At 51.4% G+C, this 12,700-nt stretch overlaps 3 protein-coding genes across 3 annotated transcripts; 1 reads left to right on the forward strand and 2 right to left on the reverse strand.

The window, feature by feature from the left end:
- Window positions 1-3,242: 3,242 nt before the first annotated feature.
- On the reverse strand, window positions 3,243-5,462 carry AUEXF2481DRAFT_368351 (uncharacterized protein). Its single transcript, XM_013486023.1, has 3 exons — window positions 5,043-5,462; window positions 3,417-4,664; window positions 3,243-3,285 (listed from the first exon to the last, which is right to left on the reverse strand). The coding sequence occupies exons 1-2, from the start codon at window positions 5,275-5,277 to the stop codon at window positions 3,547-3,549; spliced, it is 1,353 nt and encodes a 450-aa protein (XP_013341477.1). The 5' UTR covers window positions 5,278-5,462; the 3' UTR covers window positions 3,243-3,285; window positions 3,417-3,546.
- Window positions 5,463-6,272: 810 nt separating this feature from the next.
- On the reverse strand, window positions 6,273-7,397 carry AUEXF2481DRAFT_31842 (glycoside hydrolase family 12 protein; the record flags this gene model as incomplete). The annotated part of the gene is made up of 3 exons (XM_013485884.1): window positions 6,273-6,983; window positions 7,040-7,111; window positions 7,170-7,397. The coding sequence occupies 3 exons, from the start codon at window positions 7,395-7,397 to the stop codon at window positions 6,273-6,275; spliced, it is 1,011 nt and encodes a 336-aa protein (XP_013341338.1).
- A 2,319-nt stretch (window positions 7,398-9,716) lies between these two features.
- AUEXF2481DRAFT_68165 (glycosyltransferase family 2 protein) lies at window positions 9,717-11,836 on the forward strand (the record flags this gene model as incomplete). The annotated part of the gene is made up of 2 exons (XM_013485962.1): window positions 9,717-10,098; window positions 10,155-11,836. The coding sequence occupies 2 exons, from the start codon at window positions 9,717-9,719 to the stop codon at window positions 11,834-11,836; spliced, it is 2,064 nt and encodes a 687-aa protein (XP_013341416.1).
- Between the last annotated feature and the right edge of the window lie 864 nt (window positions 11,837-12,700).

Genomic DNA, 12,700 nt, shown 5'->3' on the forward strand with positions numbered 1-12,700 from the left:
ATTCATCACCGACTGCATTGCTGACTACATTACGAGTCCGAGATCAATTGCCCTGCCGATGGCTCCTGGCTTGAGGATTGACCGCATCTCTTTGTCACTATCTTTTTCGTCATCTTACTTCATTCTGTTTCGTTTGCATGATAGGGGCGCTGAACGAGGTAACCCTGTTCTCAATACTCAACTTTCGCATCTTCATCCTCAACTTGACCTTTCTTCTTTACATGCAGCATTCCCTAGTCCAGACCATGCGTCTGATGTATGATCTGGTCATATTGAAGGTAGTACCGCTTACTTTTCGTAACACTGTGTCGTTGAACCTCGACACGTTCTGCACTTTATCTGGTCAATCACCTCCCGTCAGTCTTTCAGATAGAAACTCACTATAAGAAGCAAACATCCAGTCCAAGCCTCTGAAGACCACATAAATAGTACAACTACAGTCTTCCAAGCCTCCGATAGGAACGAGGGAGCAGATTGTATGCCTTTGACCTCGCCGTAAAAGGATATGTCTCCAGGACGTGTGTTGTGGTAGTCACCCTGTCACATTCTGACTAGGGATCCGCGACTCAAACATTGCCAAAATGTCAAAAGTTCGGACAGCCAGGGTAAGTGTGGCTTGTTAGAATACCAGATGTTCAGACAACAGAGTCAGACATGAGTGATATTGCAGGAGTGAAGGAACAATGCAGCTAATAGATGCGCCAGGAATGACCCTTTATTCAAGACCATTTGGATACATACCTCAAGGAAGGTGCAGGAGGAAACGAGGGACAAGACAGCCAAGGAAATCTGATCAGACAGTAAGGGAAGACGTAGCAAGTCCACGTTTAAGTGCATACGGAAGGAGCAATGGAGTATAGGCTGAGATGGAACAGTAAATGATCGTCCGAGGCACGAGCATGGGAAAAGGGCGACGAGTAGAAGAGAATAAGAAAGAGCGACAAGTACAAAACAGAGATCAAGAGTGGAGAAGTGAGAGGGAATTGCGAGCAACGTAGGGAGATGGGAAGGAGCAATGCTCAGACTTACTGGAAGCTACAGTATCAACCAGACACAAGAGATAGAAGAGCAGGTAGACAACAATAAAGTCGAGGTCATCCAAGACAACCAGACAGGCGCGACCGCGTCGTGATTCATGAATTTATTGGAGACTCTTTCTGGTTCTTCTTGCTCTTTCATGCCAGAGGATCTTTTTTGTCCCGTGGTGGCACTCGAACTGTTCAATGCGACCTACAGATCTCTGCACAGCACGCGAGACGAAGCGACTTGCCTTGACCGTCACACAAGAAGAGTTGAACAGAGATTGGGTCAGTGAAAGAGCTGGCCTACACTAATGAGACACCACTCCTCAATCACTTTTTCTGTTGTGCACCACCAATGCATACACAAAGAGACAAGAAGTCACCACGGCTGGTCGTCTGACACCTTACCAAGAATGAGATCCCACCGGGCCGGCTTCATCATCTTCAATTCGGTCACAGACGGCACCTAGCGAGCCGCCAGGCGGAATGACGGCAGCTGCGGCAGGGCAAGGTAGGAAAAAAACTTTGCTCAGACTTCAATCATCAATATTGGCTAACCATCGCAAAAGACAGGAAAGAGGCGTCCAACAGAAATCAATTCGAAAGATGGCTGAGCATTGTCTCTCGAAGCGCGATGGGAATAATCTCGCGATTGCTTTGTGGTACGTGGTTACCGGAAGCGACGGATGTTGACATGTCTGTCCAGGTTTTTCTCTGGTTGCTCCGCTCGCTCCGCTCTATACTGCTGTCTCCACTCGAATGCGAATCTGGGGAAGTCGCGGTTGGTGTTTGGTCAGCAAAGGCGGCTGTGACCTCGTTGCTGGATGCGTAATTGCAGCATTGACTGTGGAGCCATATTGGGGAGTGACATGAGTTCAAGAAACTATATTGGCATCACAGTATATGCATGTCATGGACTCTTGTTTTCGTAACATTGCAAGTAAAGATGCACTGAGATAGACCCAACCTAGACCACGAGTAAGGTACAGATCATGTCTTGCCTTTCAGTCGCAACATCACTGCACGACCGTCGTATGCAGACGCTGTGCTTGCGCATCCGTTGAGAGATGGAGATGGCAGGCAGAGACCCGCCGAGTAATGTCAAGCCATGACCTTTGGATGCGTCAACGCGATGATGAGTTGCATTCGCAAACCCAAGAGTCTAGTGATTCGGCGCAACGAAAATCGATCTTGGTATTGGACATAGTCCGTGGACACCGACGACCACTGTGCTGTACGTGCCGTAGATATGTTGTCGTGGTTCGACGGACTCTCTACGCTGCCAAGCTTGCGCAACAAGCATCGGCTTGCGTGGCTTTCAAGATCTGATGTAAGCGCGGCGAGCTTCCAGACCGAATCATGTCTTGCACAATAATGCGAAAAGATGAAGGTTGGAAAAGTCTCATGGAGGGAATACGAGGGTTGGCCGTTGCGGTCTCGGTGGGCGCAGCACGTTGTTGACGGGTTTGGACGGTTGAGCGTAAAAACGCGCTTCCGAGACGGATCGACCAGATCACGCTCGCGCCGCAAACGTATGGCGGTAGAAGCCGTTGCTCCTGGTCTTGGTTGCTGACAACGACAGGGAGTCAATAATGTCTTCAATCAAGGTTATAGGGGGTTAGGAGACATGGTCGAAATGCTAGATCACAGGCTGAATGTCAAGATTGTGTCACTGATCAGTCGTTCATCCCGCATCTACGATATTGTATTGCATGTTCTCCTGAGCCCGGGCCTCTACAACGCCTCACACATTACAGGACGCAAGTGAGAGGGTATAGACAGCCAAGAGTCTTGTGCAATCATGGTATTGAATATGGTGATGACGATAAGGTGTGGTTGGACTGGACCGTCTTGGACTTAGATCGCAAGGTACGGTATGATCATCTGTCTGGTCGTCTTCTCGAAGTCCCTCGTGACCAAGCCACAATGATAAAAATAGTGAATCAGAGTCTGGGGTCGGGTCGTGGTATGAAATCGCTAGTAGAGTGAACATGATGCTTAGGATATTAGAAGAGTGCCGCAAAGTCGATCTCTAGTAGAGCTCGCGGGTGCGACGACCACCCAACCTACACCAATCGCACTGCGTGTCATCATTAGCAGAGGGTATCAATCACTATCACATTGGTAAGCGTACCAAGGTTGCCGACGATCCTTCGTTGTGCTCGAGACAGTACTCATCCCTACACTCTTGACATCGTCGTATACACGTTTCTTTACATTCCCCGCATGTTCTGCCACACTCAAAGCAATCTCGATGGACGCCCTATGGATGAATTAGCTGTGTTAGAGATATCTGGCTGAGACATGGCGCAAGTGAGACGCAGAGCTACACCGAGACCGAGCACCAGCTTCATCCTGCATGTCCATGTAGCCATCAAGAGGCATGATGCTTACACTTTCGTGAGATTGACACTGAGAGCCTACCAGCTACAAGCTTGATACGCAATGCACCGCTTGATGCACATATCGTACCATGTAGTATTTCGACCTGGCAGACCCGGTCTCGGTGTAATGTCTCTAGACATCATCCCCACATGCCATCTGCAACAGGTAACATCTCTTCGACGAGGCAGGACTCGACACAAAGATTGGAATATACCTTTAATGCAGGTCCAGTGCTTGCGCTCAAGGCTTCCAATGACCAACCACTATCTTGTTGTAAGCCGTCCTCTGGTGAACTAGGGTGTTGCCGCTTTGCTCGTGATACTGGCTCTTGGTAGCAGTCTTCGCACCACCACTTGTTACATTTCTCACACCAACGCCCGTGCAAACAATCTACGCATCGTAGTATCAACGGCGGAACAGTGGCATCAATTATGATGGGTACCTGAGCAGACCGCACAGTACTAGCATGCAGCGGCGGAGGGGCTAACAGTGGAAAGTTGAAGTCTGGGTCCCGGTCAAATGCCGCTGGCTGTTCGGGGCAGGAACCACATTGTTCACATCCTCTCGCACCGAGCGCAATATTCGCAACAGCAGGTCGCAACAACTGGTCCGATGTCGTCTTGCTGGGATCATGCCTAGGGCCGCGACAAAGAACTGCGTCAAAGGCTATGATACCTTGACATGCGAGCACCACATCAGCCCAGTCAGATGAAGGGGCGCGCTTGTTGTCTTTGCCATCGGTACTCCAGATGCTGCCTTTGGTTTTCCACCAGTCATCTAGTGGCTGGTTGCGACCGAGCGATTCGGACAGCGCTACCTCGGATCTAGAATTCCACTCAGCACCGATCTGAGCACCTTGTGAAGACATGACGCCAGCTGATACGCGGCCCGAAGGCATCGTTGGAGCTTTACGCGATGGTGCTGTTGGAGCGTCCTTATGACGAAAGAGATACAGGCCCTTCAACTTTGGCGGCTTTGAGGCAGATGGCCTTACAAGGTAGCGAAGGACTGACTGGAGGCCTCTTTGGTTCATGTTGGTGACATCTCGAATGCTGAGAATCCTGATGTTGAATCGGTCCTCTACAACAACCTCCCGAACAAGCTCCGCCGGTACACTGAGGCCGTCCAGTATCAGTGTTTTGACATTTCGGATCAGTTGATGACGTTCAAGCTTCGAGAAGATGCCTCGCAATGGCCCTGAGAAGAAGTCGTCCTCTGTCAGGGACTCGTCCATGCGCTCGGAACGCCATGAGATGCCTTGCGACGTGTCAGCGTGTATAGCGCAACGTGCCACGTGGATCAGTGTTAGCCTGATGACGCGGTGTTCATAATAATTGTCCTATTCAGCATAGCCATGGCATGGCACAAACTTGACCGAGCATAGGTCATGTCCATCAAGAACTCGATTGATGAGTATAACGGGTCAATCTCAATGGGCACTCCTATACCTGGCAAAGTTTCGAGCGTTGCGTTGATTCATTTCTTCGAGTGAAACATCGTTGTAGAAGAGGAAATAGGAGTGCAACGGGAAAGCAATATTGCAGTTTCTTCATGGAATTGAAGCCCCTATACACAATACAAGGCTTTGGCCAGTAGGGAGATTGTGGATAATGAGATAGGTAGACGATAACTTACCACCACTGTCGATAGGGCCAGCGTCGAGCGTGGCCGATTTAACCAATGTCAGATTCAGATAGCGAAACGTCTCTGGCGATTCGAAGAGGATGTGCCGAAGTGCCCGTGCTGAAGCTGACAGTGCGAGAACACTTCCGGCCGGAAGGTAGGGAGCCGTCTGTCGCAAGATGAGAGTATTGCTCAAGAGATCCACTAACGTTATTCGTTGTTGTTCAACACAATCATCTGCGTCCATCGCAATATCGTCGATTCTTAGGCTGTCTTGGGTGTTTCGAGAGATTGATGGCCTGCTGTCCTTTACGAGCAAGACTCCTTGGGGATAATTTCAGAGTGTTTCAGGTCGAGCTGCGCTGTCTTTGGCGGCCGCGAGCTTGTATCGAGTAGGTGAATGGTCACGAGGGATTGCCGTCCTATTTCGAGAGGCGGTCAAGGCCTCGAGATGCGACTCAGCATGGTCAAAGCACACGATCGCCGAGGATCGTCCACCGATTTCCTCAAGCTTCGAAGCCTTCTAGTCCCGCGGGGCAATTTTTTCGATTCTTTGCCTCTGCTTGCGCCATATATTCCAAATGATAAAAATCGGAGAATCAAAGACGTAGACACAAGCTAGATTGGGAAGCTTGCTGAATTGCAGTGATGAAAATTCTTCCCCCAACAGACACATGCGATTCGAAAAGAAGTGATGCATTGGGGATTGAAAAGTAGATGATGACGAGCTAAGGTTCGAGCATGCACGAGGGTTGGGACCTGAATATTTTCCACGATTGGCTGACAGTCCGTCATTTCCGGGCCAGGCTAGCCGATGAGGGTTACGCTAAACTCCACATTGTTTTGATGAAGTACACGAGACAGCTGCATAAGGTAAAATGAGGTGTCCACAGAAAGTGCCATGTACACAAGAGGTGCTAGAGATAAATGAATGACACGAAGAAAGCGTTTTGTATTTTGAAGCGGTATGTGGTGATTCTGATGGCAATCTATTAAACATTGCCCCCTATTCAAGACGCCCGCTATTCGAGCTGAAGCCGTGGCCGAATTGTCCTAGTTTTCCGTCATACAAGCCGTGAACCTAGATATGCACAAAGAAAGGGAGTGATCGTAAACATCAAGGGATAAAAAGTTATAGTAAAAGGGCCGTGAACGAGTGCAAAGAAGCTGTAAAAAATGTGCGAAGAAGTGAAGAGAAGTGAAGTAGAGCGAGTGATGTTGGGCGAAAGCAAAAATCAGAGATTAGAGAAGGACAGCAGCCGCGAGGCCCATGGCAGCTGCGGGGAGAGCAAAGTTGGTTGGCGCGACGTGGAATGCACCACCCTTTGATGCACCGGCGGTGGCGGGAGGAGATCCCTTTGTGGTTGTGGGCTTCTGGCTGACAACAGCGAGATCCATCTGGGCCTTTTGCATCTCAAAGGTGACGTTCGAGGTGGCGTGGACAGTCTCGGTACCGAATTGGATAAGACCAATGTACATGTCGGAGGTGATGTTGCTGCGGGGAATGAGGTAGGTGACGAGCTCCCACAGATCGGCCTGGATGCCTTGCTGGTTCTCAGAGGGGACCCAAGAGTAGACGGCCTGCTTCTGGTACTGCTGGTTGAAGCCAGAGTACAGAGAGTATTCGACTCCGTTGAGGGTGTACTTGGGCGCCTCTGCGTTGAAGGTCTGGTATCCAATGGGAGCGACACCACCCCAGATGGCCGACCAGACCATGACTTCGAAAGCGGCGGCGGAGGCGTTCATCGAGGTGATGTTGTTGCTGTCAATGAACATGTCGAGAGCAATGTCGGCCTTTGTGCCGATGGCCATGAGAGCTTCGGTCTTGTTGGCGGCGTCAGGCTGGTCTGAAGGGTACATGTCCCAGGCGGCGCTGACGTTGAAGGACTTGACGTTGTCCAATCTGGAGGGCAGCTGGACGGATTCGAGACCGACATTGGGATACGAGTGGACCTGGTCGCGAGTCAGTAAGCTGGATGTAAACAAGCGCTGGTGGGAGCTCCTCATACCCAAACATCGCGCTCCGTCCACGACCATGTTACGTTGAACGAGGCAGCATCGTCAGAGTCGTCCAGTCCAACCTGTCGCACAATCTGGGTCAGTCTCGTGTCACACGATCATATCGTGCCGTCAACTTACCGTCATACACTGAGCACCACTGGCGTCCCAACCCCACTGGTTCGCGCCGTAGAGGTATTTGCCAGTGTCGGTGCTGGCGCCCGCGTACTGGAGTGCAGACGAGTCGCCGAACGCGCCGCACATAGTCTTGTACTCATTCTTGGAGGCGGCCGAGACTGCTAGAGGAGATAGGATGGCGAGCAGAGATAAACCTTGCCCCAGAATACGGAGGGCCCTGCAGGAAGACATCTGGAGTAAACGAGTGGAGAATAGGTGTCTGTTCCTTGATTTTGTTTTTGTTGAACGAGGGGATTGGCGGAATGGGCTACTGTCGCATGTATGTCACAAGGATGCCGAAGGGCGCGAAGGAGAAATGGAAAAGGCCTGGCACTGTATCTAACATGATTCCCCAAAGCCAAATTGCAGCATAGCCGCATTTGCCGCCACTCACTGCCAATTGGTTGGCAGGGGCGAGTAGGGGCCAGAGTCCAACGTCCATCAACGAATTGCCCTTTTGACTCAGCACTTAAGATTGCACCAATACGAATCTCTCATTTGGAAAAACCTCCTTGGACGACTAAGACAGTCCTGGTCAACCGTATTTGTTATTACCCATCATTGCCACACGACTCGGCAACTGGCAACACGTCAGGGTGAAATTGGCCTCTTGGGTTTCGAGCGTGGCGGGGCGGCCGGCGGGAACTCGCACAACCTGCGACTTGTGCAGCAAAAACAGACTGCAAAACAACACGGACAAGGGCAGGGAAAATCAAAGGGAGATCGGCCCTCAAATCATGCCAGCTCTGTCCCCCATGCGCAGCACGACCAGCCCTTTTTTTCCCTCAACCACGGCCTTTTGTGCACGGGGCTGCTGCGTGCTGCGTGCTCTGCATCATCTTGGCGCCGGGACTCCTGATCCGAAAATCACTTCGGCCAACCTTGTATTTGCACATCTTCTGTGCTGTGTGTGCGAACCCGGCCCGGATTAGGCCGCTTCGTGCTTTGTTGTGTCTGTGGGCGAAACAGCAACGGGGCGGCGTTGTTTTTGAACTGTGCTGCGTGTTTTGCATGCGACGAGGTAAGCTACCGTGAGACTTGCCCCCTCGTGCTAACGCTCAGGTGGCAGAGCTAGCGGAGACGTACCTCCTTTTGGCCTGGTGCGTGGTTCGAAACGCGCGCAGAGACGTAGACAAGCTGCCGAGCCATCGCGACTCGCAACATGCCCGTTTTTCCGAGCACCGGACGATGATGGAAGAGGAGCAGCGGCCCGCAGGCAGAATTGGAAAAGACTTTGGTCTACACGAGAGCTTGAATTATTCTGATCCAAGGCTCTGAGACCACCACACACAGGCGTCAATCCAGGCACAAAAGCCAACTGCCATGAGGCCTCTCGAAATAGAAACATTTTTTCTATTCGCAGGCGAAGCACGCCTGATCGTCGAGATGGACTGGTGTTCTCGGCAGCAATCTGCTGGCTGTCGCGAACTCTTGCACCGACCCCCTCATTGGCCGCTGGTCGTTGGTTGGCGCTCGCTGTTGTGCGCACCGCCTCCCTAAGCTTTTGTTCCTGCAGGGGCTCCACTCTTTCTTCCATCATCGGCCCTTCACGCTTGTAAAAGCCTTCCAAACCATGCCCTTTCCCCTGCGGTTGGTCGTCTCCGGAGCGTTAACTCTTCGTTGGCAGTTGAGAAGTAGACTGTCGAGCTCCTATTCTCTGATCGTGAATGAACCAACGGCCCCCTGCCATCTGTGTAGCTCTCACCAATCCAGGCGCGTCTTTGCAGCAAAGACCGATCACATAGGGCATCCCCAGCCATAACATTTACACGACCTTACACGGTTCAGGCCAAGACATTCTCAATCAATTTCCAACTTGTTCTACCTTATCACGCTTGACCGTGCCCGGTCCGCCCCATGTCCCATCGTCTAGCTGTCAAATCTAAACTAGCCGCTACTGCAAGCCTGCAGATAACGAGACCGGTCGATATGTACCCAAAGATAGTTTGTGCTTTTTCCCCAATGGAATCGACGTAGGTTGTGGAGCCTCTTCGCTTCGTATCACGGGATTTCTGCTTGTTTCCAATAACAGCATCGGTTTGCCGGTTGTTCTTATTCGTCTCGTGTTCCCGCAGACACCTTCTCCTGCATTTTTCACACAATCTACCCCTGACGCCTCATCCGGCTCCTGCTGTTGTCTCGAAGTATTCAGTCGTTACCACAGTCATCCCAACATCTGAGCAACCTGACCTTTTCCACAACACATCAAAGGAGTCTGGGCATCAGCTCCCAGCATACAGCACCATGGCTCATCAACAAGGTAGCTACGACTATGAGCACGTCAACCCCACAAGCCCCTACGGCACACCCTTCGATGGAACACCGTCGATGAGCAGGAGACCGTCCTACGACTACCAACCTTCTCCTGCTGCTAGCACTACTCGCCTGGTCGGAGGTCGTCCTGACAGCCAGACGGCTGGTGGACTTCAACGCCTACGCCCAACACTCGACAAAAATCACTCGACCTATTTCAATGGATCGTCGACTAACCTGGCCACTGAAAACGACTACATGATTCCTGAGAGAGAGTCGTACGAAGATGACAAGTCGCCTTACAACATTGATGAGGAGGATGCTTCGACCGTTACTGGATCTACCCCTGAAACCAAGTCCGGCTTTGACAACCGATTCTCCACCACCAGCTCTTTCGGCCAAGTCTACACCGATGCCGACTACGTTGTTCGCGAGATTGCAAAGCACGATGATATCGCTCTCATGAAGCCTTGGAAGAGAAAGTTGCACTACATGGCTCCTCTTTTCACCATTGCTGCAATGGGCGGTTACTTCACCTACTACGCTTTCCGTATCTATTTCACTGTCGACGCACAAAGAACAAACGGCACTGTTTATGCAATGGCCTGGTTCTTCATTGCCGCCGAATTTCTCGTTGCCCGTAAGTCCTATTTTTCTGCCCACGCTTTTTTTTCAAAAAATCTGACTAAACCTCAGTCCCCTCATTTTTCCACCAAATGTACTCTATGCTCGCATTCAAGGGTCGCAAGCGTCCTCAGCTCAGACTTGTCGGAGAGGCCGTCCCCACTGTCGACGCTTTCATCACCTGCTGCAAGGAAGACGTTGACGTTGTCATTGATACCGCCCGCGCTGCCTGCGACGTTGATTACCCTCAAGATCGTTTCCGCGTTGTCGTCCTCGACGACGGTGCCGACCCGGAGCTGAAGAAGGCTATGGAAGATTTGAGCTACCAATACCCCAACGCCTACTACTTCGCCCGTGTCAAGGTGAAGGGCCAGCCTCATCACGCTAAGGCTGGTAACTTGATCGGTGGTACTGATTTCGTTACCAAGCTGCCCGGTGGTCCCGGAGAGTACATCGCTGCTCTCGACGCCGATATGATTCCTGAGAGAGAGTGGCTTCGTGCTCTGCTTCCTCACTGTATTCGTGACCCTAAGACCGCTCTCGCCTGCCCTCCCCAGCTCTTCTACAACGTTCCCGACAACGACATGCTTGTTCAGTCTCTCGACCCCTTCGTCCACGTCATGGAGCCCATCAAGGACTCTCTGGGAGTCGCATGGTGCACTGGCTCTGGTTACGTTATTCGCCGCTCTGCTCTGGAATTCATCGGTGGCTGGCCTACCGGTACTCTTGCTGAGGACACTTTCACTAGTTCCAAGCTTCTCGGCAGAGGTTTCCGCACCGCTTACGTTCACGAGGGTCTCCAATTCGGTACTGTCCCCGATTCCTACACTGGTCATTTGAAGCAACGTACTCGCTGGACTCTTGGTACGCTCCAGTCTGCTTTCCAACAGCGTTTCTGTCTCTGGGGTGATATCTGTAGAGACATGACTTTCTACCAGCGTCTCTCCGGTTTCGTCTTCACCGTCGATGCTTTCTTCAAGATCTTCCTGATTATCTCGATTCTCGCCATTCCAATTGTTTTGATTTCTGGTGGCCGACTGGTCGCTTACTCGAACAACGACCAACTCCGCTGGCAAGTTCGCCTCGCCTTCATCTCTTTCTTCCTCATGCGCCTCCAGGAATACGTCAACTTCCTTCCTTCTGGATACAGATTGGCTCTTCGTGATGGTGGTTCCATGCTGTGGATGGCTCCCTACCACGCAAAGACTGTTCTCGTCTCCTTCCTTCTCCCCAGCTGGCTCGGTGGTAAGCCCATGGCTTTCACCACCTCCGGCTCCATCAAGGGCGATATCCAGGAGCGCGACGGTGCACACCGCGCCCACGTCTTCCGCCGTCTTAAGGTTATCCTCTGGGACTGCTCTGCCTACCAGCACCTTCTCTACATCCTGTTCGTCGTTGCTGCCGTCACTCTCAGCACCGTTCGTGCTTTCATGGACAACGACACCGCCCAGGACAAGCTCATTTACCTCGTAACACACGCCTGTTTCCCTCCTATGCTCTGGTTGATTTGCTGCACTGCCTTCGCCATCCCGATTCGCTACGCTCTCCACCCACCCACCATGCCCGACCGCGAGGAGCTTCTCGACAGAGACCCGAAGACTGGTGTCGCTCACCCCAAGGAGTACTGGAAGAGCCAGCGCTGGGGCAAGAGCCACTTCTGGCACGAGTTCGAGGTTCTGTTCCTCGTCGCTTACGCCATTTTCATTTTCGTCATCACCTTCCTGATCTCCGACGAACAAATGAATGACTACTAAACGCATTTCCTACAACATCTCGCATTTTGCTCTCGATCTTACTTTTCTTGGGTCACTTCTTTTCTGGAGCGTTTCGCATTTCCTTCCGTCACAAACTGTTTTGCATATTTTGATAACCTTCGAAGTTCTGGGATTCTAAGGAACGGTCTATACTAATGCTGTCTAGAAGGAGAGGGGTTTTGGAGTTCTTTGTTATGGCCACCCTCTCGCAAGCATGCATGCCAACACATGACAACTATTATTCTTGTACATAGCCATGTTGTTTTTTCTCACTTGTACGGACAATTCAAAAAGTGTACATTTAAATCACTCTCACACCTCTCAAATTTGTCCTTTTCTGAAATGTTGAGACCGACGCTTCCTGCTGTGCTTCTCTCCAAACTTGATCTTGAGATCTGCGAGAATTGTTACCGTGGTATCTCCAAAGCATCCCCGCCCGTGGGATGCTCGCATGCAGGCACATATGCATGCGCTGGAAGATGCAGCAACGAAGTGAGGTTGACCTTAGCGCGCTCTGTCTCACCCAAGTAATCGTTTGAACGTTTGCAGTCCCCCACCTATACGTAGTATCTCGAGGAAAGCTTGTCAGTGAGAGAGCTCCGTCAAGGAATCGGACATTCCGGGGACTGCCAGGATGTTTGGTGAGTAAACAAGGGACATTGTCAACAACACACGATGCTGGTCTAGACGGCGGGTAGTGTCAAGCTGACTACATCTTGTCATGCAGTGGTAGTTGAACGTTTTTGCGTACCGTACATGCGATGCTGTAGATCTCGCATCATACTACGTGATTCTCGTGTGGCGTAGAAGACTGGAGTGACTGTTCTCCCCGCCTGCATCTCCTTCTCCCGTGACCCTGGTCAG

This window comes from Aureobasidium subglaciale (assembly GCF_000721755.1).
Source record: "Aureobasidium subglaciale EXF-2481 unplaced genomic scaffold scaffold_19, whole genome shotgun sequence".
In the NCBI taxonomy this organism is placed as follows: domain Eukaryota; kingdom Fungi; phylum Ascomycota; class Dothideomycetes; order Dothideales; family Saccotheciaceae; genus Aureobasidium; species Aureobasidium subglaciale.

Bases quoted from the DNA above. Each gene is read 5' to 3' on its own strand.
- AUEXF2481DRAFT_368351 (XM_013486023.1), bottom strand. From the start codon at position 5,277: ATGGACGCAGATGATTGTGTTGAACAACAACGAATAACGTTAGTGGAT. The intron at 4,665-5,042 runs GTAAGTTATCGT...ACACGTCGCAAG, and splicing joins TGGCCCTATCGACAGTGGTG to GCATCTCATGGCGTTCCGAG.